The following is a 16,959-nucleotide window of genomic DNA, read 5'->3' as shown; positions in this document are numbered from 1 at the left end:
CATGAAATTGATCTTACCACAACATCACCCTGTATTTATTCACACCGGAGCCTGCAAAGGCCTCTCCGGTACTATCCTGCTTATAATCCAACAAGAAAAACGCCCAAGTTCCGACCTAAATCGGGAGATGGACGTTTATCTCACAAAAACGAATAAAGCGGTATAATCGAAAGCCGATTTTGGACGTTTTCAACTGCACTCCGTCGCGGATGCGGACAAAGTTGATGGGGGCATGTCAGAGGTGTGGTGAAGGCGGAACTAGGGCGTGGTTATCTGCCGAACAGAGATGGGCGCATTTCACCGATAATGGGAAAAAAGTATGCGTTTTTAGCTAGAATTTAGGACACTTTTCCTGGACCCTGTTTTTTCACGAATAAGGCCCCAAAAAGTGCCCTAAATGACCAGATGACCACTGGAGGGAATCGGGGATGACCTCCCCTGACTCCCCCAGTGGTCACTAACCCCCTCCCACCACAAAAAATGAAGTTTCACAACTTTTTATTTTCACCCTCAAATGTCATACCCAGCTCCCTGACAGCAGTATGCAGGTCACTGGAGCAGTTGTTAGGGGGTGGACTTCAGGCAGGTGGACCCAGGCCCATCCCCCCTACCTGTTACAATTGTGCTGCTTAATGCTTATTAGTCGTCCAACCCCCCCAAACCCACTGTACCCACATGTAGGTGCCCCCCTTCACCCCTTAGGGCTATAGTAATGGTGTAGACTTGTGGGCAGTGGGTTTTGAGGGGGATTTGGGGGGCTCAACACACAAGGGAAGGGTGCTATGCACCTGGGAGCTCTTTTACCTTTTTTTTTGTTTTTGTAAAAGTGCCCCCTAGGGTGCCCGGTTGGTGTCCTGGCATGTGAGGGGGACCAGTGCACTACGAATCCTGGCCCCTCCCACGAACAAATGCCTTGGATTTATTCGTTTTTGAGCTTTGCGCTTTCATTTTCCATTATCGCTGAAAAACAAAAACGCCCAGCTCACACATTGTTGAATAAAACACGGACGTCTATTTTTTTCGAAAATACGGTTCGGTCCGCCCCTTCACGGACCCGTTCTCGGAGATAAACGCCCATGGAGATAGACGTTTTTGTTCAATTATGCCCCTCCATGTAAGCCACATTGAGCCTATAAATAGGTGGGAAAATATGGGATACAAATGTAATAAATAAATATAGCAATCACAAAAGAGTCAGTCATAAAAGACTGAATTGCAAGGAAAGTCTTGAAGAAGACCGCTTCAAAGTTTAGGAATTCTCGAAACTGTGCTGTTTTCCTTGCAGTTCAGTCTTTTATGACTAACTCATTTGTGATTGTTATATTTACATTATATATCATTAGAAGACTCCTGAGGCAGGGACTTTGAAGCCGAAACGTGGTGCCGTGTCGAGCATTCATTAAGAGTCAGAGATAAAAGATTAACGTCTCATCTTTGGGGTCATTTGGTCTGATTGTTAAGTCAATATCACAAAAAATGGGGGAAAAAGTAGATAAGCCAGAGTCAAATTTGCTCTTCCACTAACACAAGACTCCAACATATTTCTTTATATCAAAATGCTTTTATTACATCGTCTGTGCCTTTAAACGGCACTCGACATCATTAAACTAATCAGCCAATCACTCTTCCACATTCATTCACCAATCACCCTCTGTTGCAGTTGAATATTAATTATTTGGTTGTGAATTCAATAGTGGTCCATATGATATGGCTTAATGTTGATTAACTGGACACATATGATTTACACGGATTTTTCCTGCGTGTAAATGATATTGTCAAATGTGTTTTTTGCCGCATTATATGATTTAAGTTGTATTTCAATTATAAGGTACAGAGGGTGATTGGTGAATGAATGTGGAAGAGTGATTGGTTGATTAGTTTAATGATGTTGAGTGCCGTTTAAAGGCACAGATGATGTAATAAAAGCATTTTGATATAAAGAAATATGTTGGAGTCTTGTGTTAGTGGCTGATTGTGAAGTGCCAGTATCCATCTCCCACGTCTGTTTCTGTTTTATACAATTACCCCAACAGTTTCAGACCTATTCTTTATTAGAAACACAGTCATAAATCAAGCAGTTTATACTATAAGCGGGATTGGTACATTGCAGACCATCTCTGTGCTTTGCAGATTTAAGCACGTGTAATTCAAAGCGACCTCAGGACATGGGGAACCTGGAGCAGATGCAACATGAACAGGAGGAAGACGAAGAGGAGAGCAAAGACCACATGCAAATGCAAGAAGAGGGAGAAGAAACATCAGGTAAAATAATTTTCTTAGCAAAGTGTTTTGCCTGCAGAGAGGTTTGGAGATTTTATTTTTTTATTTTATTGCATTTGTATCCCACATTTTCCCACCTATTTGCAGGCTCAATGTGGTTTACAGAGTATGGTTATGACATAATCATTCCATTATACATATACATTTAGTGGTGTGCAAAGATTAAGTAAGGGAAGAGAGATGGCAGGTGTTAGTCAGGATGGAAGGTAAGGTAGTTTTGTAAGGCTATGGGTTATCTTTGTAAGCCTTATGGAAGAGATGTGTTTAGGGGTTTTGCACTTTCATATTTAGTTTTTCCAAATATGAGCATGGCTTGGGTGAACTTGCTGCTGCCCCAGTGTGATCTTGCTGCTGATTTGAGCAAATTAGCAGGCTCAGTGTCCTAATACTGGACAAAGTGTATCCTATAGTTGTAATATCAGATTATTTCATTGTAAGACATATATAAGATGAGATACTTGTTCCTTTCTGTCCAGAAGCATGTGTTCCCTAACTTCTCATTTGCCAGTGTTTAATCAGGGAGCTGCCTATCACAGAATGCAGTATCTTGGCACTGTTCCTAGTATTCTCTTGGATTGTGAGGTAAATGATACCTGAAGCTTTGGGCACCTTTCCCCTCCGCTAGGGCAGTGTTTCCCACGTCCAGTCCTGGAGTACCCCTTGCCAGTCAGGTTTTCAGGATATCCACAATGAATATGCATGAACTTGATTTGCATACACTGCCTCCATTATATGCAAATCTTTTTTCTGGGTGGGAGGAAGGGCAATAAAAGTAGGTGGCATTTGGGAGATAATAGGTATTTCTAGAACTTCATAGAACCAAACAAATAGAATTAAGTGAGGTAGTGTTTTTCCAAAGTCTGTTCATACCTTCTTTCCTGTGCATTCTCTAGGTTATTTACAAACCAGCGTGTTGGTCATTTCTGGGTTGGCATGAAGTACATTTATACTCTCTTCTGGAGGATTCTTGATGCCCACCCCCTCCTATTTCAGTTCCAAATAGATGGTGCTAGATATTGCAGGTGCTATTGGAGGTAACAGGAGGGTTTGGGCGGGAAGTACTCTGGCACACATTCTGTAAGAAAATGCATTGTCTCAAGGAAGCATTATGCTGCCTGCATTGCAGGACTGGAGGTAGTAGGACATTTTATTCAAGGTGGTCCTTTGACACCTTTGAGAGCACATGAGCACATCTTCTCAGGATCTGATTGTTTTGTGAGGTAACATTTCTGATATATCCTATCAGCTGTAGACCAATAGGATCCCTATATCTGTGTGATGCAGTCTCTGAATCTCTTCCCTGTAGCTGCTGTTAGTAGGGTAAGAAGTTTGCAGTAGAGAGTTGCACAGGGACAGAAATCCAACCTGTCCCTGCCGGAATCTAACCCATCCCCGTCAGTCCCCATGGGGAATGTAGCCTGTCCCCACAGGAATCTAGTCCATCCTCACCTCAAGTAATTTCCTTCATCCCAGCTCCAGGCGTGCTAAGCCCTTGCTGTGCTGCAGTCACCTTGAACCCCCCCCTCCCCCAAGAAAGCCAGATTTTATAAGCAGTAAAAATACTAGTAAAAGTAACATAAATCATTTTCTTCTGTACTCTGCTACAACAGCAGATGTACAGATCAGCACAGGACCCAAAGCAGTCCAAATTTGAAAACAAGTAAAGTCAGAAACAACACAGTTTATACCTAAGGATTCACCTTTGGGATTAAAAAGCAAAACCATATGAATGTAAGGACTGAATAAGGACTGGATAAATGAATTAAAACAAAGTTTAAAGCAAATGCCCTTAATATGTAATACTCAGAAACAGTGATGGAATATTCACATAGCAAGCAGCCTGAGGCAACAGATTTATTTTCTGCTGAACATAATTAACTTTGTATGAACTTGGTGGCTAACAGTGTACTGGACAATGTTGGCACATTTAGATTGATGCTGGACAAAACTTCTGCATAAAGAAAGCCCTTCCCTAATTATTCAATACCTTTCTGTGAAAAAACAGTAATGAAAAAGGCAAGTGCATTTTTATAATATACCACTGCAAGTCACAAAACAAAACGAGCAAGTTCCCACATGCCATCTTTTTCTTTTGATGTGGGTACAGGGAAGAAAAAAAAAGATTTTAAATGCTCTCAGGTTTCAACGTAATTCATGTTTAATGTGGAATATAAATGTCACAAATACGTAAATAGATAGAAACTCTGAATGTTGAGCACCTGATTCTTATAACATGTCTGTTTTATTGACCCTTTACCAGTGAGAAAAAAATCTCTGCACACATATAACAGTGCTAGGGTGTCCCTATAACCAGCCCCTCCAAATGGCAGAGATTACAATTGATAACATAGAAACATGACAGCAGATAAAGGCCATATGACCCATCCAGTCTGCCCATCCTCTGTAACCCCTAATTCTCCGAGGACAAGCAGGCTGGACATCATCATGCAATCTCACTGTTTATTGTTTTGAGTGAGCCTGGGTGCTAGGGATACCCCATGTGTGATGATGTCCAGCCTGCTTGTCCTTGGAGAAAATGAAGATACTTACCTGTAGCAGGTATTCTCCGAGGACAGCAGGCTGGACATCATCACAACCCTCCCCCTTTGGAGTTGTTCTTCTCGTTTGCTTTTTATATAACTGAGGGAAGCGCGCGGGCATCGCGAGCGGGAAGTCACTCGCGCATGCGCTGTGAGTTGTCCCCACGTCCGCTCTCTTCGCTTCTAGAAGTTTTAAAATTTTGATTTTTAAATCCGGAGCTCCTGGGCCGTCGCGGACGACGACCCATGCGTGATGATGTCCATCCTGCTGTCCTCGGAGAATACCTGCTACAGGTAAGTATCTTCATTTTCTTCCTGTTCCTAAGCGATTTCACATTACTACTACTACTACAAATTACTACTCTACCTATGAAAAGTTATTCCGTCATTATACTTCCTCTGTGTACATCCGTATGCTGCACAAGTCGGCATGTTTGAAAATACAAGGGAGATTAAATAAAAATGCGACCACCAATAAAGAATGACAACGTGGATGCTGCTGCAGCTCATAGGTTTGCTCCAGTGGCGTAGCCAAGGGTTGGCTTGGGCCCACCCACTTTGCGCTCAGGCCCACCCAGTAGAGCAGCATACCTATGATGTGGCTGGCAGGGATCCCCAAGCCCCACCAGCTGAAAACTCTCAACAACTGTACCTCCTGCATACCTTGTAAATAGCAGATCTTCGCCTGCAGTGAGCAGCAACTGATGCATACTGTTCGCACCGGCCCCACAGCCTTCCCTCTGATGTATTTCCGCCTATTCAGAAACAGGAAGTTGCATCAGAGGGAAGGGTATGGGACTAACATGAGCAGTGTGTATTAGTTGCTGCTTGCTGCCAGTGAAAATGTGCTATTTAAAAGATATGCGGGGGAGGGGGGATGTTTGAGAGACCATATGGCATGCAGGCGAGAGAGGGAGAGACCAAATCGCTTGTGGGACAGGGTAGAATTCTTTTACCCACCCATCTTGGGCCCAGGCCCACCCAAAACTGGGTGTATAGCTATGCCCCTGGTTTGCTCGCTTTGTTTTGCGTGTATGGCGATGACGGCGGTGCGAGGGAGGGGAAACAGAGACTAGCCTTTTTACCATCCTGAATCCCAACTCCATCCATCCACCTCCCCTCCAACCCTGAGTGCCCTCCCAGCACATAGCTCGAGGCACCCTAGTAGTCTAGTGGCTTCTTCGGGGCAGGAAAGGTCCCCACTCATTCCTGCCTTCTGCCACAGCGCTGATCCTCTCCTCTCTGCTTTTTTTAAATGGCTGCCGAGACTTCCAGCGGTGGCCTTGCAAAACTTCTGTGGAAGTCTCACAGGGCCGCTGCTGGAAGTCTCGGCAGCCATTTTAAAAGAGCAAAAAGGAGAGGATCAGCGCCACGGCAGCAGGCAGAAAAGAATGGGGATCTTTCGTGCTCCGAAGAAGCCACTAAACTACCAGGGTACCTCGAGGTATGTGCTGGGAAGGCATCCTGTGCTCAGGGAGGGAAGGCACTTCTGCGGGGATCCCGCAGGACCTGGGTCTATCCTCACGGGATTCCCACGGGCTCGGGTCATCCCCGCAGGATCCCTGCAGACATGGAGGGGATCTCTGCGGGAACCTTGCTATCCCCTCTTCTGTGCAGCTCTCTAGTTTGCAGTGACAAGTGTGTACAGGTGTCCCCTACCTCAACGCAAGCGGCGTCCTCAGGCTGCGCAGGGTCCTGTCGACACGCACACTTAACTCGCACAGCCCTGAGCCATGTGTGTTTAGTTCTTCTCTGGCTGCAGGCTCCTTGATTGCTTTGCTTCCATGCACCTGGCTCTGCTGTCTCTCTGCCTGGCTTCCAGGCTCCTTGATTGCTTTGCTTCCACCCACCTGGGTCTGCTTTTCCTCTGCTTGGCTTCTCTTGATTCTCTCCTATTGGTCTTCCGGTTCCTACTTCCCCTGCTCTTGTCCTATGGCTGTGCCCCTTCTCCCTACTGATGTCAGACGCCAGCACTTTATCAGCTTAGCTCTTCCTAGACTCCTTGCTTCGGCTTCTACTTTGGTAGGTGTTACTTGCTCAGTAGTGTGCTTCTCTACTTTGTTCTTTGTTGCTGACTCTGCCTGTACCTGGATTACTCTTGTGTCTGTTGCCTGCCTACTGACCTTGCCTGTACCTGGATTACTCTCGTGTCTGCTGCCTGCCTACTGCCTGTACCTGGATTACTGTATTACTCTTGTGTCTGCTGCCTGCCTACTGACCTTGCCTGTACCTGGATTACTCTTGTGTCTGCTGCCTGCCTACTGACCTTGCCTGTACCTGGATTACTCTTGTGTCTGCTGCCTGCCTCCTGACCTTGCCTGTACCTGGATTACTCTCGTGTCTGCTGCCTGCCTACTGACTCTGCCTGTACCTGGATTACTCTTGTGTCTGCAGCCTGCCTCCTGACCTTGCCTGTATCTGGATTACTCTTGTGTCTGCTGCCTGCATCCTGACCTTGCCTGTACCTGGATTACTCTCTTGACCTGCTGCCTGCCTACTGACTCTGCCTGTACCTGGATCACTCTCTTGCCTGCTGCCTTTCTGGCCATCACGTTCATTACCCCGCTTCCTGCTCCATCTCGTAAGCCCTGTAGGCCGTCTGCACCTAGGGGCTTAACCTCTGGGGAACGGCGGTCAGCGCAGGTGAAACCCAGGATTGTCCGGCCGCCAAGCAGAACCTGGTCCAAGTACCGGGCTCAGCAGCACTCTACTTGGTACAAGAACTCACAGGTCTGACAACAGGTTACAAGTTAATGTACTGCACATTTATACAGTAAGTATGGAGGGTTTTTTGTTGTGTTTTTTTTAGTTGGAGCATTTCCTCTGAGTATCTCTTTCATCAAAAGCAGTCAATACATGTCTTCGTCTTTCCAGTCTTCTGTGCTTTGCACTGCTTGAAGACTTCAATACTGGTACAGAAACAAGCAGAACTGGTACAGAATACTGCTCTGGATATGAATTGCTGTCACTTAGATGGAGGAATGTGTGCATTGGTGTGAGTGTGTTTATGTGCATGCCTGCATTTTAAGACTAGAGCAAGGCAAGAGAGATTGCTGGGTCCTTGTTTAGGAGCTTATTGAGGTTCCAGTGGTGCTTCTCAACTCACATACTTATCGGCACAAAAGGAAATGCCTTTTTTTGTCTTTCTTTTTTTAATCAGAATTCTGCATCTCCCAAGCCCAGATGAAACTCTTGTCTGTTTTAGGATAGGGTTTATCTCACATGATCAGCAGTGCTATTCTGCAGAAATTCACTTGCAAGAGGTTGGGTAGAGAAGGGTAATCTTGGCCTAGCACTATTAATAACACATTTCTCTTTGAGTGGTAATGCTATAGTAATCTATGACTGACAGCCAGGCACACACACTCCAGGGATCATCTCAGTGTAAGAGCTTGAGATTAAAAAAAAACAAAAAACAAACCAAACACTTCATACTAAACAAGTGGAGAAAGCATGCAGAGCATGGCTCATGGAATTCTTTCAAAACCCTTTACATCTGCATGCTTGTGCATGTGTTGGACGCAGTTATTAGGAGGTAGTTTTATGGGTGGGGGAAGTTTGTGGGGTGGTTGGGCAGTTACAAGGGGTAGTTTTTGGAATGGGGCAGTTTGCGGAGTGGTGGGATAGTTACAGGGGGTGTAATATTTGGGTTCTGGGGGCAGTACAGGGTGGTGGGTTAGGGGCATTTTGGTGGGGGTAAGCTAGTTGCAGGGGGTGGGGGTAGTTTGGGGTTTGAGAGAATAGGGAGATGGAGTTTGAAAGGAAGAATTCACTAACTGCTATGTTCCAGCTTTTGTATCATAGAAATTGCATAATCTATTTTTTCTATTAGAAACACATTGGACCATTTGTTTTCTTGTGTGGGGTGGGGGGCTTATTTCTATGGAACCCTGGTCCATTTTCAAACTCGGCCTTTTCCCCATACCAAACTTCATCCTATTCTGTTAAATTTTAGTTTCTCAACCTCTTTCGTATATTTTTTTCAGCATCTTTTGGGAAGCAGCAACTGAATGGATTCTCTTTGTGTTTGTGTGTTGATTGCATGATGTATGCTTTTTTTTTGTAGCCAGCCTAGGTTATAGGGCTAGAAATTTTATGTTAAATCTGTTTATTAGTATAGTCAATAAACAAACAATAAAACAAGTCAAGCAACACTGGGAACAATGATACATCAATCAAGCAAAAACACAGAGGAGCTTTGTGTCTAATAGACCCCCCTGAAAGACGAGAAACATCTGTCCCAAATGAATTCAACACCCCAGCCACCCATCCCTCCTACCAAACCAAACAAAAGTATTCAAAATCAGATTGCAGGCTCTGGGAGACAGGGAATGTATATAAGAACCCCACACAAATAAGAACTGCTTTTTACGTTTTAAGGGCACCCCCACCCTCTGTTTCTCCATCAACATAATATGGTGAAAGAAATTATGCCAATTCCAAAATGAAGGAGGGTCCGAAACAGTCCAAACCTTTAAAATAATCTTTTTACCCAAAAGGCCACCTTGCTGATGAGCAGATGACCACCCCCACACTGCAACAAAAAAACACTTCATATTTATCCAACAACGACCAATTGCAGATAATGGTATTGGAGACCCCAGAAGGCATTCTAAATATTGGACTACCTTGGACCAAAAAAAGTGAATCTTGGGGCACACCCCAAAGGCGTGAAAAAAGGAATTAGGTTGTTGATTACATTTATGACAAAGGGGAGTGTCAATACAACCAATATTGAAAAGGTCTGTTTGAGAGATAAAGGCCCGATAAATTACCCAAAATTGGTATTTATGCAGATCTGCTGCTACAAGCAGAGTTGAAATCCTTGCAACCAGTCTACTAATGTTAGCAAAAGCCAAAGACTTCTGCAAATCCGTCTTCCATATGGCCAATAGAGCAGAGATTTCTAGAAGGAGAAAATGTCCAAATGGCCTTATGGAACAACGAAACAAACAGCTGATCTCTATCATGCAGGTCTAAAAGAGAAGCCAAATGAGTACTGTGACTGCCAGAGAATGCTTTCCCATCCAGAGCAGAAACATAGTGGCACAACTGATGATAGGCAAAAACACCCGCCAGCTTAGTTAATGAGCTGCTCCCCCAATGATTGTAAAGGTAATAAAAATCCATTTAGATGAAGGACATGTTCCAAACACATAATCCCTAAACCTGCCCATTGTCAGAATGTCCCATTCTCAACCCCAGGCAGGAATTTCACGTTACCACAAATAGGAAGAAGAACCGAAACATGAGGGGATGCATCCCAATATCTTGCCATAATTTCCTAAAAGGAAGTAACAAAAGACTACCTCGCAACCCAGATGGGACCATAGTACGAGGCACCTGTAATAAGGAAGTAAAATGCCATGGTGCAAAGAGCTCCCTTTCTATCTGGATGAAGAAGTACTCCTCCTTATCTAAAATTGAATCCCCCAAATGATGAGCTAAACAAGCTAGGTTGTATTTATGTAAATCGGTGACCCCTAAACCTCCCATCCTCTAATTTTCCAGCAACAATTGTATAGGGATTTTTGGCTTCTTACCAGCTGAACAAAAATGAGAAAGGTGTCTATGAAAATTATGAGTGTCCTTTTTTCAGAAGTTTAAGGGAAAGCATTGCAAGGTATATAACCATCTAGGAAATTCCACCATATTAAAAAGGTGTATCCTGCCATGCAACCACAAGGGAAGACGCTGCCTTCCTTGCAACTTGGCAATTGTTTAATCAAACAGATGAGAGATATTAAGCCGATATAACTCAGATGTTTTCATTGACAATTGAATCCCCAAGTAACCAAAAGAATGGGATGCTCATCTTAGTGGGAACTGACCCACCCAGCCCCGTCGAAGGGAATCTGATGAGGCCAACGCCAAGGACTTCTGTAAATTTAAGTGAAAACCAGAAAAATCCCCATATTCCTCAAAAAATTCCATTAATGCCCCTAGTGATGTATGAGGATCTGTAATATGAAATAAGTCATCTGAAAATGCAGAAATGTTAAATTCAGAATTAGTAAATTTGTCCGGATTAGCTAGAACATCTTTAATAAAGGTATCTAAAGTCAAAACAAATAACAAAGGAGATAAAGGACATCTTTGGCGAATCACAAAAAACGTCTGCAAAATCCCATTGACCCACTTAACTGCCCTAGAATCAGAATATAAAACCTGCACTGCGTCCAAAAAGAAACCCTCTATACCATAGGCCTTCAAAACACTAAAAAGAAAATTCCAGTAGACCCAATCAAATGCCTTCTCAATATCGAAAGTAATTAGAAGAGAAGGTAAGACACGCTGCTGCACTGTCTCCAAGGAGGCCAAAATCTTCCTAATGTTCTTAACTGCAGTGCGACCTTGAACAAAGCCCATCTGAGAACATTCCACCAGAGAAGGCAAAACCCGAGCCAGATGATTAGCTAAAAGTTTAGCAAAGAGCTTAGTTTCAAAATTCGACAAAGAAATGGGTCGTTAAGAATTTGGAGAACAAGGGTCTGTATGCAGCTTTAACCCATTAGTGCTCAATGTTCCCATAATAAGCCATTATTGTGGGAACATTGGGCACTAATGGGTTAATAACACTATCATCTGCTTGGTTTTCAAAAAATCAGGCAAAATGGCATGACTAACCATGTAATTAAAAAGGTTCAACAAGGGGGGATCCAATTTGTTCATGTAAATTTGATAAAACTCCACCCTGAACCCATCGGGGTCTGGCACACGATTAAGCGCACTATCCCTAATCGCCAAAACCAACTCATCTTCCATGATGGGAGCATTCAAAAATGTTTCCTGGCTGGGGGAATTGCAAGGGAGAAAAACATTCTCCAAATATAAGGAACCATCCAAAGTATCCACAGCTGGTGTGTCATACAGATTTTCATTAAAAGGTCTAAATATATGATTAATTTCCGAATCTGATGTTGCCAGCTGACCCCTACCATCTGCCAGCTGTAGAATCCTTGATGGGCCACATTTGGTACGAATCAAATGAGACAACAATTTACCACTGTTACTGCTCTGAACAAAAAGTTGATACTTATAATAAAGTAAGGATGTAGTAGCTTGCTAATGTAACTGTGTATTCAAAGCCGCTTGAGAAGCCAACAATGCCTCTCTAACCCTAACTGATTTCTGAACCCCCAAAGTGATCCTATCACAAATCACTTGTTTCTAAAGTTGCAAAATTTCTCTAGCTCTCATTTTCTTATGGGCTGCATAAGCTATTGTCTCACCCCGAAGTATGGCCTTAGCCACGACCCAAAAAAGAAGGGGTTGATTGGCGTGATCCACATTGTGTAACTTATAATCGGACCACTTGTCCAGTAAAAAGGAACGAAAAGATGGCTCCCAGTACAGGTCAATAGGAAAATTCCAGTGAGACAGCGAATGGTTCAGAGGACACAGATCTAAGGAGATCCAAATTAAGGCATGATCTGTAATGCTGTATGGACCGATTTCTGAGTTAGCTAAATGTCAAAATAAGGAGTCAGAAACTAAAATATAATCAATCCTTGACTGAGTAGAATGTGCACAGGAAAAATGGGTATAATCTCGCTCCCCCGTGTGAAATGGACGCCATGAATCCACAAGAGCTAAGGTGTTGCAGGGCAGAGATAAGCCTCTGGATAAATGAACCCACAGATCACCCTTTGGATGGGACTTATCCAGGGCCAGGTCATATACAATATTGATATCACCACCTAGTATAATATTATCATTCACATAAAGGAGCAAAACATTAAGCAGTCTAGCAAAGAACTTTATTATATGTGTTGGGTGCACACACATTGCATAATATCAGATAATATTTATGAACGCCTACCTTCTATAACTACCCTAACCACTCTCTCCCTTCTTCTATCTTCCCTTCCTAATCGCTACACATTACTAACTGTATCTGATATCCTGCAATGACAATGTTAACAAATCTATGTAAGCCACATTGAGCCTTCAAATAGGTGGGGGAATGTGGGATACAAAAGAAATAAATAAATTAATACTTTGGCCAAGACAAAGTTCCTTCCGGGTCCAGAGTCACTGAATGTATCTGGACATCCAAAGATTTCCAAAACAAAATAAGAACTCCAGCCCTCTTCCGAATGGCCGGAGACTGTACAAGAGAACCCACCCACCATTTCTGGAATGTTTGATGTTCCGATGAGGAGAGATGTGTCTCTTGCAGCATAGTAATGTCCACCTGATTCCTATTCAAGCACTGCAAAATCTTATGACGTTTAATAGGAGAAATCACCCCTCCTACATTCCAAGAAGATAATTTAAGAGGACTCAAGAGTTAACTATCTGTATCCTGTAAAAACTCAAGAATAAGCACAGAAACTTAGAGAGTGCGAGGACCGTCCCAGCCAGCAGACTCTCCATGCTCTCCAAGCATTAAGAACAAAAGAACTGTGCAAAAACTTGCCAAAAAGAAAAACCAACAAGAAAAAACAAAGTAAACCGCCCTTCTCTCCCACCCACCAAGTCCCATTCGCCCCCCCTCCCAAAAGAAATACTAACCACCCTACCAAAGGTCAATGTGAGAAACAAATCCTCCTGTTCCCATCTCCTCAAAAAAGATCATAAACTGTAAACTATGAGTCCCACCTAAAGAATAAAGCACAAATAAATAACACAGTTCAGAGTCCTGTGGTAAAATAAGGGAGGCAAAGAGAAAAGAAGAAAATCTCAAAGCCTTTGATGTAAACAAAATTTGAGAAATATGCAAACCTTGTCTATGTTGGGAATGATATGTAGGCAATGTCCCAAAAGAAGAATCTCCACTGTGGAAGCACAAGTAGGCCTCCCTCAAAGAGGAGAAGGCTTCAGAAAGACTCCGGCTCAAACTATCCTGGATTTCCACCGTCACATATATAATAGCCAGATATGCAGCTCCGGACCCAAAGCTTAGTGGGGTACAACGATGTAGAAGAGAACATGCTGGAATGAACTCCTTGTGGCGGGCCACCACAGAGGGAGAAAAGTCCTGAAAACACAGTACTTTATTATTAGCATAACTTAGGGAGCCCAGTGATTGGATAGTCCGGAGAATCTCTTGTTTGTGAACATAGTTCAAAACTTTCAGAATAATCGTGTGGGGACGGTTGTCAGATGATTTAACCATGCCTAGCTAATGCACCTGCTCAATCTTTAAGGGGCCCACTGCAGTGGACAGCTTCAGCTCCTGCAACAGCCAGTTCTCAAGAAACCCCCACAACTCTGAATCTTTTTTTTTTTTACTGCATATTCATAATTTGCCATATACATAATTTGCCATACAGAATAATAAATATCCAAGAATAATAATTATCAAGAAGCTAAAAAATAATAAAGTAAAATATATAGACATCAAGGAAAGTGCTAGAGACAAACAAGCGAGTTGAAACTAAAACAAAAAAAAGAAACAAAAATTCTATAAAGCAAAGCAGACAAATAAAGTTATATCCATATATCACTCCAAAAAACATAATATCTTAAGAAATTATTCAGCAAAGCACCAGTTTATTATAAAGAAACAATTCCAATTGACAAGAATCCACAAAAATATAACTATCGTTTCCATACTGGACCAGGCAATTCAGGGAAATTTAGGGAAAAAAGTTGTTCCCACAGCCAGAATGCTAGGTTTTTGCTGCTGGAACTGCTTTCTATGTAATTGTGAACTCTGAATCTTTAATGGACTCAGAGATTCCAATCAGGCAAAGATTACACCGCCGAGAGCAGCTTTCCAAGTCCACCTTTCCCTCCAGGTTGTCCAATTTAGCAAGTTAAGTTGCTGTGGTTCAAGTCCAGCAGTCCCTTCATCCGCCATCTTGGTGTCACCGGTCTGTTCGATCCCAGTGCTTTCGCGGGATTTTAGAAATCACTTGAGTTGATAAATATCACGAAAGTATCCCACAGAGGTCCAGACAGCTTCCCAAAACTTCAGGTGGGTAAATGTCGATGAAGGAGATAGATGTTACCGTCGGGGCCTAGGGGCTGTTCTCACCGATGCCTGCTCTCTAACTTGGCATCACGTCAGGCTAGAAATTTTAGAAAGAAAGAAGCAGTTCAGGTTATGGGGGAGGAGTCAAGATGGCGTCCAGCGCTTGATCGCATCTCAAACGGATTTTGCCTGCGGGGCCTTTTCTCCTTGTTCTAATTCTTTGCCAAATGCCGCACACAAAGAGGAAGGGGTTGGTAAAGAGTTTTCCACCATCAACTCAAATGCCTACCCTGACTCAACAGACGATCCTTAGATATGCGACAAGCATTCCATTACATACCGGTGGGAGCCCTGCTGTTAGCCCTGCTGGAGGAGCGGCAGATCTACTGGGGCACGAAACATCTTTATCACCGCCGGGTTTTAATCCGCCACCTTGCCCTGCTGCGCTTCGTGGAGAGGTTGGAAATACTCGGCAACCGGAAGGCGGTGACCTGGGTAATCCTGATGGTGGCCCTCTGCGACAAGACGCGGCAGGAGATAAGACTCAAGAGACGGTAATGGCATCTCCTAAGCTGGCATCATTACAATCCATCTGGGAATTAATACAAGAAATGTCCACAACGCTTACTAAAACAGCACAAGATACTTCTTCTCTAGTAAGTAAAGTAGAAATTATTGCATCATCCTTGGAAACTTTGAAACAGGATACTGATTTAAAAGTAACACAGTTGCAGACAGAGGTGGTAAACTTAAAAATGACAACAGAAACTCTTACAAAGGATAAACTAATGGTTTCGAGGAGACTTGAGCAGATAGAAAATCATAATCGCCGATTAAACCTGAGGGTGTTAAATTTTCCTGTAGCACGGGGATTACCCCATTGGATTTTCTAAAGAAATATCTTACCAAAATACTTAGATACCCTCAGGAGGCAATTCCTCCTTTAAATAAAGTTTACTATTTACCGCCTTGGAAAACAACAAACATGATACCAGACAAGTTACCGAATTTACCTTCTGATGGGATACAAGATTTATCTGCTTTATTGGAGGAATCTTTGTCGGAGATTGAAATAAGAAGAACTTTAATTGTGTCCTTTATATTCGAACAGGACTTGAATGCTCTAATGAGATTATATTTTACAAATTCAACTAAGCTCTTTTGTGGTCAAAAGATATGGATATTTCCTGACGTGGTAAAAACAACACAGGATAGGAGGAAAAAATTCCTGACTTTCAGAGAAGTTAAAAGTATTGGAGCTAAATTTTTGCTTGCTTATCCTTGTAAGTGTTGTGTTAAATATCTAGGAAACAAATATGTCTTTTTTGATCCTGACCAATTACAAAATTTTTTGAATGCAAAACGAATAATTAACTAGATGGTAAATTGTTAATGAAGGAATAACTGATTAAGATATAGAAAATATGGAACTTCTGGACAGGCCTATTTACCTTAAAATGCATATTATTTGGATATCTCCTCTATTTCTATCTTCCCCTCCCCCTCCATTATATTGTGGTCTAAGAAGTATAATGTACTATGTTTTTTTTTTCTTTACTGATTGGAATTTTATCCAATGTTAATGATTTTTTTTTCTTTCGTGTTACTAAAGCAAGTTTGTCTTGTATAAAACTATAAATGCAAAAGAAATAAATTAAAAAAAAAAAAAAAAAAAAAAGAAAGAAGCAGTTCAACCTAAACTTGTAACATTTTCCATGGAAGGGGCTCTTTGTAGGCCTGACCTCCTTACAGATTTAAACATCTATTAACATTTGTTTTACTACTTGTATTGGTTTTCTTGAAACTAACTGTATTTTTGAAGCAAGTTAATACTGCACTGCCTCTTCTACTTTCTGAAAACATAAAACACAGTTCTTTTCATAGTTCTCTCTGCAGTGGAGAAATTTCCCTCCTCTCCCCCAGCCCATGAAAGAGAGCTGCACTGTTATGTCTTAATACCATCTTCCTGCCTGTTTCCTGTGTGCTTGCTTATCTGCTTGAGGAGGAGAGGGGGGTTAGAAGTCCAAGGTAGAAGAAAACAAAAACCGTCTGGGTAAGGAATGGCATCCCTCACGTTTTCAGTTCTGGCAGCTGGCGTATATCCTTTCAGATAGTGTAGATAGCTGGGCAGGCTGGATGAGTTAGTTAACTTTTTTCTGCCATCACTTATTGTCAGGGCTGGCTTAATCATTAGGCAGACTAGACAGTAGCTTAGAG

The 16,959-nt window shown here is 42.6% G+C and overlaps 1 protein-coding gene across 2 annotated transcripts in view; it reads left to right on the top strand.

The window, feature by feature from the left end:
* Window positions 1-16,959, top strand: part of IKZF3 (IKAROS family zinc finger 3) — a 206,836-nt gene that overhangs the window by 60,965 nt on the left and 128,912 nt on the right. For both annotated transcript variants that reach the window (XM_030221341.1, XM_030221340.1), the window contains exon 3: window positions 2,131-2,262. In XM_030221341.1, coding sequence (XP_030077201.1) covers window positions 2,131-2,262 — 132 coding nt within the window. The remainder of the gene's footprint in view (window positions 1-2,130; window positions 2,263-16,959) is intronic.

The sequence above is a fragment of the Microcaecilia unicolor genome, chromosome 12 (genome assembly GCF_901765095.1).
Source record: "Microcaecilia unicolor chromosome 12, aMicUni1.1, whole genome shotgun sequence".
NCBI lineage: Eukaryota > Metazoa > Chordata > Amphibia > Gymnophiona > Siphonopidae > Microcaecilia > Microcaecilia unicolor.
This window is presented reverse-complemented; position numbering and strand designations above follow the sequence as displayed.